This window comes from Protomyctophum parallelum (assembly GCF_964188405.1).
Source record: "Protomyctophum parallelum genome assembly, chromosome: 19".
Classification (NCBI taxonomy): Eukaryota; Metazoa; Chordata; class Actinopteri; order Myctophiformes; family Myctophidae; genus Protomyctophum; species Protomyctophum parallelum.
In genome coordinates this window covers 27,645,207-27,663,448 of record NC_139717.1, presented here as the reverse complement: position 1 = coordinate 27,663,448, position 18,242 = coordinate 27,645,207, and the positions used below count along the sequence as shown (strand labels likewise).

Here is an 18,242-nt window from a genome sequence, read left to right as displayed (position 1 = left end):
ATTACAGCATAGTCTATATATACGAATTCTCAGTAAACCATGACATTCTGCACAGTGCAACAAGCCCAACCCTCTTTAGTGACTGCCTGCCTGTAAAGAAGTTTACTCCCCTGTTTATTGTTTCAAGATTGACAACAGGACCTGAACATCCTGGTTTTAGTTAGTAACGTTTGTATTTGTTTTGGCTTTTACATTTGTCATTGTTTTTCTTCCATCAGAGTGAGTGAAAAGACAAACGTTACAATCCTGAAAATGAGGATAAACCCCATGTCACTGGAACGGTTTTGGAGCATTTCTTTGAAGAATGAGTGACCATCTCAGGGAAGTAAGTTTTGTTAATGCTGGCTAAGTTGTGGAAATATTCTGTAACACTGTAGCTGATGTATTTACAAGCTCTTAAACATGTGTGTGCTGGCTGTGACGGGGAGCTGTAAATAACCAGAAACTAAATGATACACTATTGAGCATGCATGTTCACATACACACATGCACTCAGATGGGTGTTAGCACTTCCAGGGAGGTGGGGAAAAGATGGAGAAAGTGAGGGCATGTTTGTTGAAGTGGAACCAAGTGGAACCTAGCAACATTAAAAAACTCACTTGGACAGACCTTGGAATAAATAAATGTCTGAAGATTCTGAAGACATTCAACATCAATGACAATTGACAAACAATTGGCAAATACCAAAACCCCAAAAAGTAAGATGTTCTTGCCGACCCGTGATTCTTCAGAAAACATTCAGTACAAGTGGTATAGGCAGTGTTGTGGGGTCATTAGCTACTTTGTGAGGAAACATTACTTTCAGATACGGTACTTTATTTATTTTTTACTTCTTAAAACGTCCTCATACACTAATGGAAATGTATCTACATTCAGCTTTTTAGACAGGTTTTTTATTGTATTTTTACCCTATGCTGAGGTGTTTCATAATGACATTGACATTTATGCTGATAGAGCATTATCTTAATATTTTAAAAATATATATATTCAATGTATCTGTTTCTATATGCTGTGTCTTATGTGTTAGGGTATGGACATTCAGGACTCGGAGACAGCGTTTGGTGGTCCTAACCTGTCCAGGGAGCGGAGGGTCATCTACTTCTCCAGTGGTGAAACTCTGGAAGAAGAACTGGAGGACAGTGAAGAGGAAGATCAAGATTTCAATGAATCAACACAGAAGGTGGGAAAACTGTTCAAGACAGAAAGTTGGTCTTAATAGGCACACAGTATGAGTGTTAAAATGAGTTTGCTATGATTTACTGATTATCTTTCTTACCATTATGGTTCTTGATTTACACAGGAAATTATATATATATATATATATATATATATATATATATATATATATATTCCTATTGCAATAATTATGCTGGAAATCTGCTGTAGAAACCCATGGTTGAGATAACGTCAAGGTTATTACAAAAATATGTAATCACTAGAACATTATTTCAGCCTTCTAACCTCCATTCTCTCTCTCTCTATCTCTCTCTAGGCCACATTCTCGTTTAAGAATGTGGCCATTCTAGTTGGGAGGGTGTCACTGCATGGTAAGTAATTCTAAATGTAGTCATTGTTGAAGGGATATTCCACCTCGCCTCAAGCCGAAATCGGGCTGATCCGGTGCATCTCAGGATACATATCTGAATAATGAAGGTGCTGGAGCAACTCCAATGATTAGAGCCCTTTTACTTTAATAGCAGGGTGCAATGCACAGGAAAAACAAAGCCTCCATCTTTGTCAGATGTATACATCTTCATTCATGTATGATGTAATCAGTAAAAAGAAAAAATATATTAATTAATAATTATTCTGTTCAAGACTTTCTGCATAAACATGTTAGTGTATTTTTAATCACGTATGAAAGTTTTATTGACTTGTCAACTGCTGTCTATCATCAGCCTGTGATTTCTTTGGAGAAAGACTGGCTGGTCTTCTTGGACTGAATGCAGCCAAATACCAGTATGCCATAGATCAGTATCATCGTGATCAGAAGGTAAAGTATAGCCTATTTAGCCTATCTATCTATAAATGCATGAGAAATCTGTATGTCTTTCCCCCACATACCTTGAGAACAGTTTGATTTGATAGTATCACCGAGGACCCATGGGAGTGCAGTGCTGGGAAGTTGGCTCAGAGGTTGTCCAAAATTAAAAGATTCCGTCCGAATGAATGGTCTCAAACTTAGTCCCATATGACTCAGGGGTGTGCAGTGGCAATTCAGTTGGACCAATGGTTTCCAAGAGCCCACAACAAACAACCCAGATATCTGTGGTTGGGGGAATGTGTATGCATCAGTTTCGCGGATAGGCCAACCTGACTCCTTTGCCCTTGAAATAGAATGTGTTGGTTGCATTGTGAAACATTGCCAGTTTGCGAGACTGTCATACAATAGAAATTAGGCTTTTGAAGGAAGGAGATACAGTAAGTAGAATCTAAAGTCTGAGTTATTCTTGGGGGCGTGACAGGTTTGTAACCACTACACTACATCTCAGTGGTCTCCATCAAGCTTATTGACTTATTAAGTGGCATCTCCCTCCTTTTTAATTTGCTCAATATTAAAACTGTTTATTAAAACGGTCTGATAATTATCTACAAATACGATATAATTTAGTTTTTCCACTTAATGGACAGGATCTGATTATAACGTATCATACTCCCCATGTCATTCATAGATATCAGCCAACCAAGACACTGAAGACATCTTCTGTGATGGCCAGGGAGAAAAAATGAACCTGTCCTCCAGACGAGATAGGGAATATGGGGCTACAAGTGCATTGAATCGTCCTGCTCTTTCACAAACCTCCAATGATCACAAATGTACTGACAACATGAACATAAGCCCAGGATCACATAACAGAGGCTACCAGGAAGACGATGACCACCTGAAGTAATCACTGTATTGAACCAGGAAAAAAAAAGTCGATCAATTTTAAATAAGACTTGAAGCATGATGCATGGCTCAAGATTTTTTGTCTAAAGAAGTCATGGTGAAGTCACTATGAAGAATACTCTTCATAGTTTACAGTTTTTCTCTGACACTTTGGCACAGACATCAGTTGCTCATTATCAGTACACTCCAGTATGTCATGTTGATCAAAATGTATTCTGTTCCATTGACAGTCTTACCACCCAAAATATTGTGTCATCATTTTATGCTAAATGTTTTACCTGTCACTATGCAGTCATTATCTGTCACACATATGTTACATTTCTATTTGACATTTATAAATGTGTAGTGATTGTGATGTGGATGAGAATCTGGCCTAACATAAAGGAATGTCAAGAGATGTAAGACTGCTCTGCTGACAGCGCTGTACAGTTCTAGTGTTACTGTTACCTATGTTTACATTTCTTTTTTTTTTTAAAGATATTTTTTTGCGGCTTACGCCTTTTATTGATTTTTGAAGGGACAGACAGTATGCTGACAGGAAACGGGAGAGAGATGGGGGATAACATGCAGTAAAGGCCGTGTCGGGTCCGGGAGTCGAACCCGCGGCACACTGCGACTGGATTACCAGTCCGGTGCCCAGACCGTTACGCTACGGCCTGGGCCTATGTTTACATTTCTAATCCCCCCCCCCCCTTGTGATATATGCTTTTCTTTTTTTGTAATCTTGTGCTTTTTTGTTTTTTGCAAACTGCTAATAAAGTATTCAATTGTTGAAATGACATGGTCTGGGAACAAATTAATGTGTAGGTGCATCCTGTCTAGTTTCTTGCAAACAGTCCCACATCCACATACAGTAGCCTATAATACTGTTCTGTTGAAATAATATGCCTTACAAATAAAGTGCAGCTGTCATCAAAACCTTAGCCACTAGATGGAGGTATCTCACCTCAGAATGGACACTGGTTGGGCGGTAGTGAGAGGGTAGGCTACTTGAGATAGATTACAGTCAGGGCCACATTGGAAATAGGCTTAATTATACTTAGGCCTACTTAATTATACCTTGTAATTCTAGACATGTTTTATATTGTGTTTGCAGGCCTACTTGTATACTACTCGAATAAAAAACAACCAATAGGCATTCATTGGGCAACCGAATGCAGGGCCCTGGGGGAGGTCAGTCACTGGAGGATAACGGAGCATTGCGTCCGTTGGTGAACAACAGAACCGGAGTCCGGACAGGTGAAGTAAGACCATCCACGAAGAGGATAACAAACTAACTACATTTGGGCGTGTGCACAGTGCAGGTAATAATCCATACGGTGCAGTTAAGTTTGTAATTTGTTTCGAGAAGCGAGTGCGGATGAGAAAAGGGACGAGGACTGCCATTGTGCCATGCCACCATCACCATGTGGCTTAAACAATTGCAAAAGTATTGAAAGGTCATGAGAAACGTTTATATTTGTTAGGCCTATAAACTAATATTGGCCTAGTAGCCGCTACCTATTTTCTGGTAGTAGGCCTAGTAGTAGTAACAGAGGGCCTCCATCGTGGATGCTATGCTCGGGGGCTCCTCATTATAGCGTTTGTGTTTCAAAACAAACAAAGGTAAATTGTATATATGCGTATTTGCAATTGTGCTACTGTTGAGAATGCGAGACCGGATGGACTGAAGAACAGAACGATCGAGCTATTTGTTATTTTGTTGCTTGACTTTGTTAATAAGACTAAATTGCGGTTTTTAGTGTACTCAACTAATTTGCACTTTTCATTAATAAAATAAACATTTGTTAAATTGTTCGATAATTCTATTCGACCGGGCCGGCGTATTAATGAATGCATTTCCTCGCTCGCATAACACTGGATAATTTTGCGTGGCGATTTGCGAGTTCAGTGTGGAAACGAGTCGGGGTCGCGGTGAGCCGAAAATAAAAAGGCCGTAAAACTTGTTTTTATGACACTCGCACATGCTAACAATCAATCAATTGTTCAATCAATTAGCAATGTGAAAATCAAAAATCACCGACGAGGATGGGATTCGAACCCACGCGTGCAGAGCACAATGGATTAGCAGTCCATCGCCTTAACCACTCGGCCACCTCGTCTGATATGCACCGGATCTGACCCTCATTTTAATTTCTACTTAACAATATTCCCCTTTCATGTACATAATATGATTCGAAATGTCTTCATAGTATATGAAGCTATTTATAAAGATAGCATAATTATTTTTATAAATTCACCTGGCCGGTTTGACAATAGATTAGGCCCAATTAGCTTCACGGGTTCTAGATCCGGTCTAGACCAGATACGGAAATAGCAGGAGTGCTTGTGGTTCAGTTGTGGTTATGGGTGTCTACATTACCATATAGTCGAGCTCCACACCGGATCTGGGTTGACATGAACATTATAGCTAAGGCTAACGTTAGCCACTGTGTGATCGTCGGTCGGCATACCGTCATCAATGGCGCACCGCAGTTTATATTGGCGTCAACCCAGGGTTTTAGTGTGCTTTGTGCCATCATCAATTTGAATCATATGTTGACTTGTTCGTAATGTGCACGCTCGTACTGCCACGGCGGTCATTAGTAGTAGTAGTAGTACTAGTAACGTATTTTCGTTTTCAGCTTGAGACACTAAAACATAGACCTTTATCTTGCTGCCTAATGTGCTTGCTTTATCGATCATGACAATATCAGCCAAGCCCAGGTGCTGCAAACAATACTTAACCTGTAGTGTGCAAACTGTGCATGTTGTGTAAAACATGAACATTTTCGCTGAGTATTCTTTTTAAGTTGTCCAAATGCTGAGCGAACATGCTGAACCGAGTCAGACGACAGCACATTCATTTCTAAGATTCTGATTGAGGATTGATTGATTGAAGAATGTATTAAAAGTTTTGGAGAATTAGTACATTTCAAGCACAACTCAATACAAGACTGTTAACTACACCATATAAAGCATTACATTTGTTTACAATAGGGTCCACCATGTTCAATTCATCCATATTTAACAATTAGAGACACAAATATACACTACTAGATAGCCAAAAAATAGGAAATAATCATAGAGGAGGTAAAAAGGGGGAAAAAACATACAGTGAGGAGAAAAAGGGGATGGGTGAGGGATGCCATTTTATCACCGGAAAGATTTGCCTCCAGGATGGAACCTAGGTAGGTAATTTCATTTTTTGTGTGTGATAATATTGTCACCCACTCTAACCAAGTTGCCATCTGCTTTGCTGAGATTACTATTTGATCCAAGTAGAATTGATTCCGTTTTTCCCAGGTGTAAAGAGAGTTTGTTATCAACGAGCCAGGTGCAGATTCTACCGAGTTCAGAGCTGAGGGCCTTTTCAACCTGCAGTTTGTTCCTGTCCAAGACCAGCAGTGCTGAGTCATCTGCGAACAGGAACAAGTTGCAGTCACAAGCTGATGTCATGTTGTATATTAGGAACAGTAAAGACCCTAGTATGCTTCCTTGTGGAACACCACAGCTCACTGGGACGGAGGGGGACAGTGTTCCGTTCACCTCCACCATCTGTTCTCTCCCCTCCAGGTAGGATTGCATCCAGCTCACTGATGTGCTATCAAAACCAATTGCTTTTAGCTTGTTAACCAGTATGGAGTGGATCACGGTGTCAAAAGCCTTTTGGAGGTCCAGCTTGACCATGCCGCAGTATTTGCCAGCATCCACTTTGTGTTTGATGTGGTCACTCTAATAGAGGTCTGAGGATGCATGTGTCAGTGGAGTGGGATGCTTCATTTATTACCACAAACATACAATTATGTTTGTGGTAATACTTTTCAACCTTTGTGGGGTTGAAGGTCTTTTAAGTACCTCCTCAGTTGTTACCATTGTCAGTTTAAGCTAAGGGCAGTTTGTTAACTAGCCCTCCAAGCAGAACCCAATGGTACTGAAGTTTCTGACTTTTTGACGACACAGACCATTGGGTCCTGTTCCAGCAGTATCCTGCCACCTGGTACGCAGCCATACATAAAACATAAACAACGTGTTTATGGCCTGTCTGCGCTCTTTGACGACATTTTTTCGTGTGAGGGTTTCTGAATATGTGAAGTATAAGTACCCATACATGCCGCTGCGAATATCTCCTGTGGCGCGGAAGCCGTTAAGTATTTTTAATCTTTGTTTGACCGATTTGGTCGCTTTGATTCTTCTCTTCCTTCCTTGTTTATTGACACCTCATTGTACCGCCTATCTGGCTAGCTAGTGGCGCTATAGCTATGACAGAGCAGATCAGAGGCAGGGACGTAGCCGGCACAAGCCAACCGCACACCCGGAGTCGGTACAATAAACGGTAAACAAACAAGAAGAAATAAAGCGACCAAATCGGTCAAACAAAGATTAAAAATACTTAACGGCTTCCGCGCCACAGGAGATATTCGCAGCGGAATGTATAGGTACTTAAAGTTCCCGAATTCAGAATAACGCAAAAAAAAAAAGGCCGTCAAACGCCGCAGATTTGATCTTCGAGAGCATGTTTATCCGCCACGTTCCAGAATTCCCATAAGAAAATATAGTCATGAACAGGGACCCTACATAAAACTCATCAAAATTTCAGAAAAGCTTTATGTAGGGTTCCGAGAGGGGCTATTTGTTAACCAGCGTTGTTGCAATGTTTGTAAAGAAGATGTTTAACTAGTTGGCTACATCAAGCTTGTCAGTGATGAGGGTGTCTTTCTATTTTGTTTGTAAACCTGGTTTTTAGTTTCTGACTGCAGCCTATAGTTGATTGTTTAGTACTAGCTTCTAGAGCTCCCGAGGATTAATTTGTTTTTGTTTTCATCAGCTTTATCATTGATAAAGTAACTTTTTGCGGATTTGGTCATGGTAAATGGAACATAACAATACATCGGAAATCCAAATCAGTGCACAGTGAAGATCTGCTAATAACTATTCCACTGTGCCTTGTTTGTGGAGATAGGTAATAGGCAATATTTAGTTTAGTGGTGTGCCATGGATGTTATGGCTATAAAAGTGTGGCCTAACGGAAAGGTATTATCCAATGTGGCCACTAGATGGATTCCTCGAATAGTGGAATAGAATTCGAAGTCAAGTGGACTTTTTGTTGTTATTGAAGGAACCAAAATGCATTGAGCTATTTGAGGAACTGAGCTGAATTATTATGAAACTGTAATTAAATAGATGCTAGAAGAAATGTCTCCCATTGAATTGACGATAATAATGTCTAAATATGTCATGTGCCATGTATTACTGTGGTATTCAGAGAAAAAAAACATTATGTTCTTGGTTTTTGTATTTTAATTATTATAATTATTTTTAAATCTGGGGAAATATCTCAATTTATTATTATTATTATTGTTCTTCAGGAGGTGAAAGTGTCATTCATAGGCAGTATTCATTTCATTAATTCATTTTCTTAACCTGCCTTTCCCCTTCATGAAGAAAGACTCATAGGTCTTGCTTGGGCCTTGCCAGTCCAGCCTGGTCAGTCTAAAATGGTTTGACCGTCATAAACCAGCTCCTCTATCAGCAGCGCTTTATAGTCAAGGACTCTCATAAACTCTCATAAACTTTATCAAGGGCTAAAGGTTGGGTCTTGTCAACGTGCAAGGCATATGGTATGGGTAAACCATGAGTAGTGACACGATCTTCACATTCAATATCTCCACCATGCAGAGACTATTGTTATTGACAGGACTGGTGGCTTTAGCCACTTCCTACTCTGTGAGTTTTATTTATTTCTATTTGTTATTATGTGGGCCTATATTTGTAAATTGATCTGTTACCCATGTATTTGAAATAAGAATCACAATAGATTCTGTGTAAGTTGGTCTGGACTCATAACAGACCAATTTACACAGGTTGTATTCTGATTCTTATGAGCATCGGCTTATCTGAGAAGATTCACAATTTGTTAATGGTTTTGTTGTCATGCAGATACGTGTGTCTCCTGAAGTACATGGTATGTTAAAAACAATTTTCATAGCAATTGTTTGTGTACTAATTACAGATAAATACTGACTAAAAGAAAATCTGAGCATGACTGATTTTTAGCTAATTGTTTGAATTGTTTTGCACATATCAATGTAATTTTATTATGCACATTTTATGTACCTATGTATCTGTATTGTATTGTGGTTTTATGATGAGCAAAGCTGTATGGACAAGAGCAATAGCTCTTTAGTTTATACTTATAGCAATAGCTATAAACTCTGTGCAATCAGTTTCATGCCCTGTATTGGATTTGGAACTACATTTATGTTAAACTGCATTGTCCAGATACAATTGAAATAAAATATGTTTAACTAATCTACTGTGAAAAGGTCAAGCATGATGTTTCTCTCTTATTATTCCAATGCAGAGGTATATGAGAACGGCGAGGATGAGAACCCCCTCCTGAACTTGGGTAAGTTGCAACGTTTTAACCTGAATCTGCACTGATTGTCTGGCTGGATGCGCACATACTATTCTGTAGTTATTGTAGTTATAGTTAATAATCACTTGATTATTATGAAAATAATTGTGTGTGTGTGTGTGTGTGTGTGTGTGTGTGTGTGTGTGTGTGTGTGTGTGTGTGTGTGTGTGTGTGTGCGTGTGCGTGTGTGTGTGTGTGTGCGCGTGTGCGTGCGCGTGTGTGTGTGTGTGTGCGCGTGCGCAGGATCAGATGCCAACTTGATTGAAGGGGACATTCTCATTCCAGTGAGTTAAAAGTACTGTATATACTGTAGATGTATTTTTTGTTCTTTTTTTTATCACTGTTCTACTAAACTTGAACGTCCATGGTCTAAATGCTAGATAGATATCTATTGACTTTTTGATCAAAAAATGGTCAGTCTAGTATGGATATTATCCAAAATATCAGATTGTTGTGTTTTGATTGTGGATCTTTATTACCCCCCATTTAGCTGATCATCCCAATACTTTTGACAGCATAGTGCAGTACACCTTTTTCCTTTCACAGACAGGACGCAATGCCATGGTTAATACCAGGTACAGGTGGAAGTTCCCAATCCCTTACATCCTGGGTGACGACTTGGGTACGTTTCTTTTAGTAGTGAGCTATATAAGAACACACACAGAATTGTACTCCTATTCCCTTTGCAAAAATGGACATACAATGTACATTAGGGGCTGGACGAGGGTTATTATAGTACAGTATGCAATACAGCTGTTATACAATTGTGTTGTTTAAAACAAATCCTCAGACCTGAATGCCAAAGGCTGTGTCCATCAGGCCTTTGAAATGTACCGACTGAAGTCCTGCATTGACTTCAAGCCTTATGAGGGAGAGAAGACCTTCATCAAGTTTGAAAAGAGAGGCGGGTATGGCGCTACTTTTGAGTTATTTTATGATGTTGTTTTGCACTATGCAAATCAACTCTTTCATAATAAATGTCTGTATTGTTTTGTGATACAGTAGGTCTCAATCAGAAGCTGAATTTAAGACAAATGACATTGCCATTGTACAAAGTAAAATCCTCAGTGTTCATCTATCCATTTGTAATTGCAACCAAATGGATACATTTTATACACACTCAGTTAAAATGACTTTACTGCAGTGTATATAGTGTGCACAGACAGAAATACTGCACAGCTCCTACAGTATATCTACTGTATCTGTCCACTGTGTGTGTTCCCAGGTGTTTCTCCAGTGTTGGTGACCAACAGACAGGCCAGATTCTGTCCCTGGGGAGAGGCTGTGACCACAAGGCCATTATTGAACACGAGCTGCTTCATGCCCTGGGTTTCTACCACGAACAGTCACGCACAGATCGAGATGACTATGTAGACATCGACCTGAACCAGGTTACAGACGGTATGGCTACCCATTACCCACCAATGATGTCATCAATGGTATTGTAATTATTGATCTAAAAGCTGATAATTCTCGCGTCCATTGCACATATTGGGGTGACACCCTTTCTTGGGTGTCTAAAAACATGCAGACGATTGTTCTTCTTTGTGGCCCATTTGATAAACGTGATTGTCAAATGGGTGCTTGGTGTGCAAAATACTGTGAAAAATGTATGTAATTTAACAAAATCCGTACTGTAGTAACAACACTGATTCCATCTCGGATAGAATAACTGCATTTGATTGATTTGTCTGCCCTTCAAGCCCTTCGTTTTGGTAAGAATAATGAAACGATATCTGTGGCATTTCCCACAGGGCTGCAACACAACTTCAACAAGTACAACGACGACTACGTCACAGACCAGAACACGGCGTATGACTACGAGTCGGTCATGCACTACAGGCCCTTCTCCTTCAACAAGAACGAAAGCATTCCCACCATCACCACCAAGATCCCAGAGTTCTACAACATCATCGGCCAGTACCTTGACTTCAGCCAGCTGGATGTCCTCAGGCTCAACCGCATGTACAACTGCTGTAAGCATTATGCAGAAAGCACATTGGCATGTGGAAGGAACCAGCCACCTCTGTCTGTCTGTCGGTCTCTCTCTCTCACACACACACCAGGCCCCGATCATCACAAACATAAATTAATGGGTGTCCAGGTATAACACAATAGACAGCATTATTTTCAAACAGCATTTATATTTTGATTACGATGGGGTGAGAAAGTTCCAAATGCTATATCTTAAATCTACAAAGTAAACTTTTTCAAATCCCAGATTGGGCCTTTATAGAAACCGGCAAAGCATTCCGTTGTGAGCTTGTAGATGGGTTATTTTCAATGAAGAGATTTGGTGTAGACTGTAGGAAACAAAGGATCCAAGTATAGACCCCTGATGCACACCGGTCAGCAGTATGTCCAGTATTTGTTTTAGTGGTTACATTCTCACTTGATCACAACACAAATGGTGAGACTTTTAATCCTGCTCTTCTCTCTCCACTGCCCCCAGCGGGGCCTCTCACCATGCTGGACCAGTGTACATTTGAGTTTGCCAGCATCTGTGGCATGATCCAGAGCTCCACCGATGACGCTGACTGGGAGCACACCCTCGATCCCAATGATCACACCATCATGGGACAATGTCGAGGTGACTGTTACAAAATTTGATAAGGATGAACAGAAGATTAATATACACAAAAGATATATATATATTTTTTAATACTGTTTATTGGGCATTTTGTATTATGAAAATTACATCAGAATATAATCCAACAAATAAGCAGCATAAAAAGAAAAATGAACAGTGACTGACGGATAAATTATCTAAAAGGTTTTATTAACATATTTTTCATCTATGTGTTTTCAGATGCTGGTTACTTCATGCATTTCAACACCTCTGTAGGAGGCATTCAGGAGTCTGCCTTGCTGCAGTCACGGACCCTCTATCCCAAGAGGAAGCTCCAATGTCTGCAGTTCTTCTATAAGATGACAGGAAGCTCCGAGGACAGGCTCGTCATCTGGGTCAAGATGGACGATGGCACAGGCACCGTACGCAAGATGAAGAAAATCCACACCATTCATGGTACATATTATCGTCGCTGTCAGGGTGGAAACCTTGTATGTCCAAAACTGTTACTTTTCAGTAAATGTAAAAAAATAACATAAGTTCCAAAGGATACAATGTTCTTTCTATAATGACATTGGCTTAAAAAATAACGTAGGTGTGATGCAGGTGTGAGGACCGCATAGTGGCTCGAACTCTAGCTGTGAGGGCCACAAAGCGGCCTGAACCTCTACTTTATTAAAATTGGCTTAAAGGAGGGCCAGCGGCTGGCAGGCTCATAATAATAATAATAGCTTGAAGTTATATAGCGCCTTTCATGAAAAGACTACACTTATGCCATATCACAATATTGTGGTATCTGAAATCACAGACGATATCACGATATTGATATAATATCACAATATTGTGGTATCTGAAATCACAGACGATATCACGATATTGATATAATATCACAATATTGCCCAATATACTGCCCTCTGTCTGTACACCCAGGCGAAAAATAAATATATTTAGTATACTTTTTTAAAGTATACTAAATGTACTTATTTGTACTTGAAACTATTTGAATTTAAATTGTGCTATTTTGAAACTACTTAAGTTGTACTTTTTATACTTAAGTTGCACTTAAGATGTGCTAAAACATATCTTAAATATATTTTTTCTATACTTTTTAACCCTTTTGTGACCAAAAAAATAGTGTTAAATTGAAAATATACTTCCAGTATCCCAAGTATACTTTTGAAAAGCATACTTATATTATATTTATAGTGTATTTTCGAATATATCGAGTGTATATCAAGTATTAAATAAATGCATTTAAAATATACTACCAATGTGTTAATATAATGACATTATGAACTAATGTGCTTAAAATATACTTTGTTATCTCGAATACACTATCAGATCTACTTAAACATATCTTAAATATATTTTTTCTATACTTTTTAACCCTTTTGTGACAAAAAATAGTGTTAAATTGAAAATATACTTCCAGTATCCCAAGTATACTTTTTCCGATGAGTGAAAAGCATACTTATATTATATTTATAGTGTATTTTTATAGTGTATTATAAGTGTATATCAAGTATTAAATAAATACATTTAAAATATACTACCAATGTGTTAATATAATAACATTACAAACTAATGCGCTTAAAATATATTTGATAGTATACTTGAAACTAATACAAGTATACTTCAAATTAATGACTTTTTTACTCCAAATAAAATTGAAGCATTATATATAATATATATGCAAATATATGCAAATTTATACTTTTCCAAAGTATATATATATTATATATATACTTCGGAAAAGTATACATTTGCATATATAACTCTTAATTGGAGCAACCATGTTACTATACATATGAATGGGAAAAGGGGAGAGAGACTGACTAAACCAACAGACATTTAGATTCATGGTTTTACTAACAAATCACATAAAACAACATAAATCACCAAATAACTCCACAACAAAACCCTAAACACAATTACCCATAACATAACTCCAGTATACATTCTAATATTCAAATAATAACACAAATAAGAACAATAACACACGGTCCTTGGCGCCCCAGTGTATGCTGGGAAATGGACTTCCTCTAGCCACTCCCATTTCACCTGGCAGTATTTATAGCACATTAGTACTTAATATACTTAAACTTAATATACTGAAAGTTTAGACTTGTATTGTATTTATAATGTATTAAAAATACAATCTACAAATATATTTACTTAAAATATGCTAAGAGTGAATTTAAAAAATACAATCTACAAATATATTTTTAATTATTATATTAAAGTACATCTTACAATAAATGCATGTTCAGGAGAACTCGCTATGAATATATTGCTAATGGACTTAAACTATAATAATCACAAATGTATTTTTAATTATTATATTAAAGTACATCTTACAATAAATGCATGTTCAGGAGAACTTGCTATGAATATATTGATAAAGTGCTTAAAATATAATAATCACAAATGTATTTTTTATTATTATAATTAAAGTACATCTTACAATAAATGCATGTTCAGTAGAACTTGCTATGAATATATTGATAAAGTGCTTAAAATATAATAATCACAAATGTATTTTTAATTATTATATTAAAGTACATCTTACAATAAATGCATGTTCAGGAGAACTTGCTATGAATATATTGCTAATGGACTTAAACTATAATAATCACAAATGTATTTTTAATTATTATATTAAAGTACATCTTACAATAAATGCATGTTCAGGAGAACTTGCTATGAATATATTGCTAATGGACTTAAAATATAATAATCACAAATGTATTTTTTATTATTATAATTAAAGTACATCTTACAATAAATGCATGTTCAGGAGAACTTGCTATGAATATATTGCTAATGGACTTAAAATATAATAATCACCAATGTATTTTTAATTATTATATTTAAAGTACATCTTACAATAAATGCATGTTCAGTAGAACTTGCTATGAATATATTGATAAAGTGCTTAAAATATAATAATCACAAATGTATTTTTTATTATTATAATTAAAGTACATCTTACAATAAATGCATGTTCAGTAGAACTTGCTATGAATATATTGATAAAGTGCTTAAAATATAATAATCACAAATGTATTTTTAATTATTATATTAAAGTACATCTTACAATAAATGCATATTCAGGAGAACTTGCTATGAATATATTGCTAATGGACTTAAAATATAATAATCACAAATGTATTTTTTATTATTATAATTAAAGTACATCTTACAATAAATGCATGTTCAGGAGAACTTGCTATGAATATATTGCTAATGGACTTAAAATATAATAATCACCAATGTATTTTTAATTATTATATTTAAAGTACATCTTACAATAAATGCATGTTCAGTAGAACTTGCTATGAATATATTGATAAAGTGCTTAAAATATAATAATCACAAATGTATTTTTTATTATTATAATTAAAGTACATCTTACAATAAATGCATGTTCAGTAGAACTTGCTATGAATATATTGATAAAGTGCTTAAAATATAATAATCACAAATGTATTTTTAATTATTATATTAAAGTACATCTTACAATAAATGCATATTCAGGAGAACTTGCTATGAATATATTGCTAATGGACTTAAAATATAATAATCACAAATGTATTTTTTATTATTATAATTAAAGTACATCTTACAATAAATGCATGTTCAGGAGAACTTGCTATGAATATATTGCTAATGGACTTAAAATATAATAATCACCAATGTATTTTTAATTATTATATTTAAAGTACATCTTACAATAAATGCATGTTCAGTAGAACTTGCTATGAATATATTGATAAAGTGCTTAAAATATAATAATCACAAATGTATTTTTTATTATTATAATTAAAGTACATCTTACAATAAATGCATGTTCAGGAGAACTTGTTGTGAATATATTGATAAAGTACTTAAAATATAATCATCACAAATGTATTTGTGATTATATGTATTTAAGTACTATTTGAAATATATTTCTCATTTAGTAAACTTATCACAAATGTGCTAAATCACAAATTAATTTATGTTCACTTATATTATATTTAACAAAAATGTACTATTAATATGATTAGAGACACTACAAGCATATATTTAACATACTTTCTGTGCTAAAAGTGTACTTAAGTATGGAATAAATATATTTATTTTTCGCCTGGGCAGCTATGGCCACTAATCAGCCTTTTCATTTTCTATGACTCAGCGGACTCTGACCACATGTGGAGGATCGCCCACGTCCCCCTGGAGGTAGGGGTGAAATTCCGCTATGTCTTCCAAGGCGTGCGTGGAGACCCCGCCGCCGGCGGTGGCATCTACATCGACGACATCAGCCTGACGGAGACCCGTTGCCCCAACGGCGTGTGGACCATCCGGAACTTCTCCAAGCTCATGGACACGGCCGACAGCAACACGTTCATTGACAGCCCCCGGTTCTACAGCCCTGAAGGCTACGGCTATGGCGCCCGCGTCTACCCCGTCTCGAGCTACACGGACTACACAGGGAACTACGCAGGTCTGTACTTCCACCTGATCAGCGGAGAGAATGACGTGGTGATGCAGTGGCCGGCCGTCAACAGACAGGTGAAGTAAATTAACTCCACTAAACAGAAGAGAACTGCTTTTCTCTCTCCATGAAGCCCATGAACAGACTTACACTATACTAAACTGAAATACTAGCAAAAACACGGAGAATGAGTCGACGACTGCAGGCAAATGAAAGTTGTTCCAGAGTTCCAATTTATTGTCAGAGTTTAGAGTACAGCATTCACAGCCATGGGGCTCCAGCCCCATGGCTGTGAATGCTGTGCACTCCAGCAGCCTCTCGGCTCCTGAAGACTAACACCCAGATAGACATTTTCTATCAATGTAAAGGTAGTGGGGGTTTCCAAACCACCACTGTACCAAATTGTTCCCTTATATGATAGTGGCCAAGTCACCTACTAACACTTATAGCAACCCCCAACCATTTGTTTGTGGGTCACTAGTTAGTGGCCACTGGCTATTCTAAGATTCCTAGACTGCTATAAAGGACTCTGTGTCCTGACATGTTTGCTCAACTGAGAGACAACTTAGAACAGTTATTTAAGCTAAATTATTGTGAATTGTGATTTCCATATACCACACAGGCCAAATTGGTGGTGATGGACCAGGATCCAGACGTCAAGCTGAGGATGTCCACCGCCCGCAGCCTTACCACAGACTTGAGGAACAGTAAGTGTTGCACCTGTGCCCAGCAAGGACCCGTATGGCAGTGCTTCTCAAACTGTTTTCATGTCAAGGACCCCCAAATTGTAATTGACCCGTGGAAACACCATCTGAAAATGTTTTGTGCCAGAGACCCCAAGAAGAGAAGATTTGTGTTAAAATTTCTCTTCAGCACCTCGGACAGTGGATCTCCAATTAGTGGCATTAGTGGAAAACGGAATAGCTGTTGTAGTTGCATACAGAAATACTAATGTAGATCTGCTATTTTTGGCTAATGTTCACCCCAGAATATTGTCTGCCAATTTACACCTTTTTATTAGTTTAACAAATTTAAAAATACATTTCAGAAAGAAACCACACAGTCAAGTCCTCTTTGTGCTTCCTGTGTTTTCTAGCACCAGGCGGACGGCTGTTTTGGGACAACCCTTCTAAGGTGGGGGAGTATGACGCAGATAACAACTTCTTCAGAGGACCTTCAGAGGGCTGGCGGAACATGGTCAAGCACTTCGACCTGAGACGACGGAATTACCTAAAGAATGATGACCTCATTATCTTTGTCGACTTTGAGGGTTAGTGCTGTGTGTGTGTGTGTGTGTGTGTGTGTGTGCTCGCTCATTACGAGCAGTTAGGGGTTTCAGTGTCTACCTCATGGACACTTTGACATGATGCTAGGGGTAAGAGAGTTCAGATGAGGACTTTCCAATTTACAGAGAACTGCTCTACGTCCTGAGCCATTGTGTGTGTGTGTGTGTGTGTGTGTGTGTGTGTGTGTGCGTGCAAGCGAGAGCAGGAGAAAAGCATATTTGTATTAAAGGTATATTCAGTGATTTCACTCAAAAAACCATAGGTTTCGTTTTTGGCTGGGACCCAAAGCCTTTCGTCCAATCAGGATAGAGCGTCAAAAACGAAACCTAAGGTTTTTTGACCCCCAGGGGTTAACTGGGGACAGGGAGGAACTCCTTATATGGTCAGAACACTCTATAGTAGAGAGGATTATCACAACAAAACAAAAAAATAAGTGATATTTGAATTAAGTGAAATCACTGAATATACCTTTAAGCTAATACTACTTTCTCAGATCTACTTAATGGATAATGTGTACTGTTTATTTTCCAGATATAACATCCCTGATCAAAACAGAGGTTCCTATTCAGCCAAAGGAGTAACATTTCTTACTGTATTGAAGGTAGGACTATAATAATTTTACC

At 37.6% G+C, this 18,242-nt stretch overlaps 2 protein-coding genes across 2 annotated transcripts; both read left to right on the top strand.

Moving 5' to 3' along the window:
• The first annotated feature begins 247 nt into the window (after positions 1 to 247).
• Positions 248 to 3,324, top strand: LOC310876678 (protein FAM177A1). The gene is made up of 5 exons (XM_083790271.1): positions 248 to 325; positions 1,028 to 1,180; positions 1,493 to 1,547; positions 1,899 to 1,993; positions 2,673 to 3,324. The coding sequence occupies exons 1-5, from the start codon at positions 305 to 307 to the stop codon at positions 2,889 to 2,891; spliced, it is 543 nt and encodes a 180-aa protein (XP_083646397.1). The 5' UTR covers positions 248 to 304; the 3' UTR covers positions 2,892 to 3,324.
• Positions 3,325 to 6,271: 2,947 nt separating this feature from the next.
• mep1a.1 (meprin A, alpha (PABA peptide hydrolase), tandem duplicate 1) lies at positions 6,272 to 18,220 on the top strand. Its single transcript, XM_083789776.1, has 13 exons — positions 6,272 to 6,470; positions 9,234 to 9,278; positions 9,531 to 9,571; positions 9,834 to 9,909; positions 10,078 to 10,195; positions 10,513 to 10,688; positions 11,042 to 11,263; positions 11,740 to 11,877; positions 12,097 to 12,312; positions 16,034 to 16,410; positions 16,956 to 17,040; positions 17,430 to 17,603; positions 18,151 to 18,220. The coding sequence occupies exons 4-13, from the start codon at positions 9,849 to 9,851 to the stop codon at positions 18,198 to 18,200; spliced, it is 1,617 nt and encodes a 538-aa protein (XP_083645902.1). The 5' UTR covers positions 6,272 to 6,470; positions 9,234 to 9,278; positions 9,531 to 9,571; positions 9,834 to 9,848; the 3' UTR covers positions 18,201 to 18,220.
• The last annotated feature ends 22 nt before the right edge of the window (positions 18,221 to 18,242 follow it).

Bases quoted from the DNA above. Each gene is read 5' to 3' on its own strand.
- LOC310876678 (XM_083790271.1), top strand. From the start codon at position 305: ATGAGTGACCATCTCAGGGAA. The intron at 326-1,027 runs GTAAGTTTTGTT...CTTATGTGTTAG, and splicing joins TGAGTGACCATCTCAGGGAA to GGTATGGACATTCAGGACTC. The intron at 1,181-1,492 runs GTGGGAAAACTG...ATCTCTCTCTAG, and splicing joins TCAATGAATCAACACAGAAG to GCCACATTCTCGTTTAAGAA.
- mep1a.1 (XM_083789776.1), top strand. From the start codon at position 9,849: ATGGTTAATACCAGGTACAGGTGGAAGTTCCCAATCCCTTACATCCTG. The intron at 9,910-10,077 runs GTACGTTTCTTT...ACAAATCCTCAG, and splicing joins CATCCTGGGTGACGACTTGG to ACCTGAATGCCAAAGGCTGT. The intron at 17,041-17,429 runs GTAAGTGTTGCA...TGTGTTTTCTAG, and splicing joins TACCACAGACTTGAGGAACA to CACCAGGCGGACGGCTGTTT.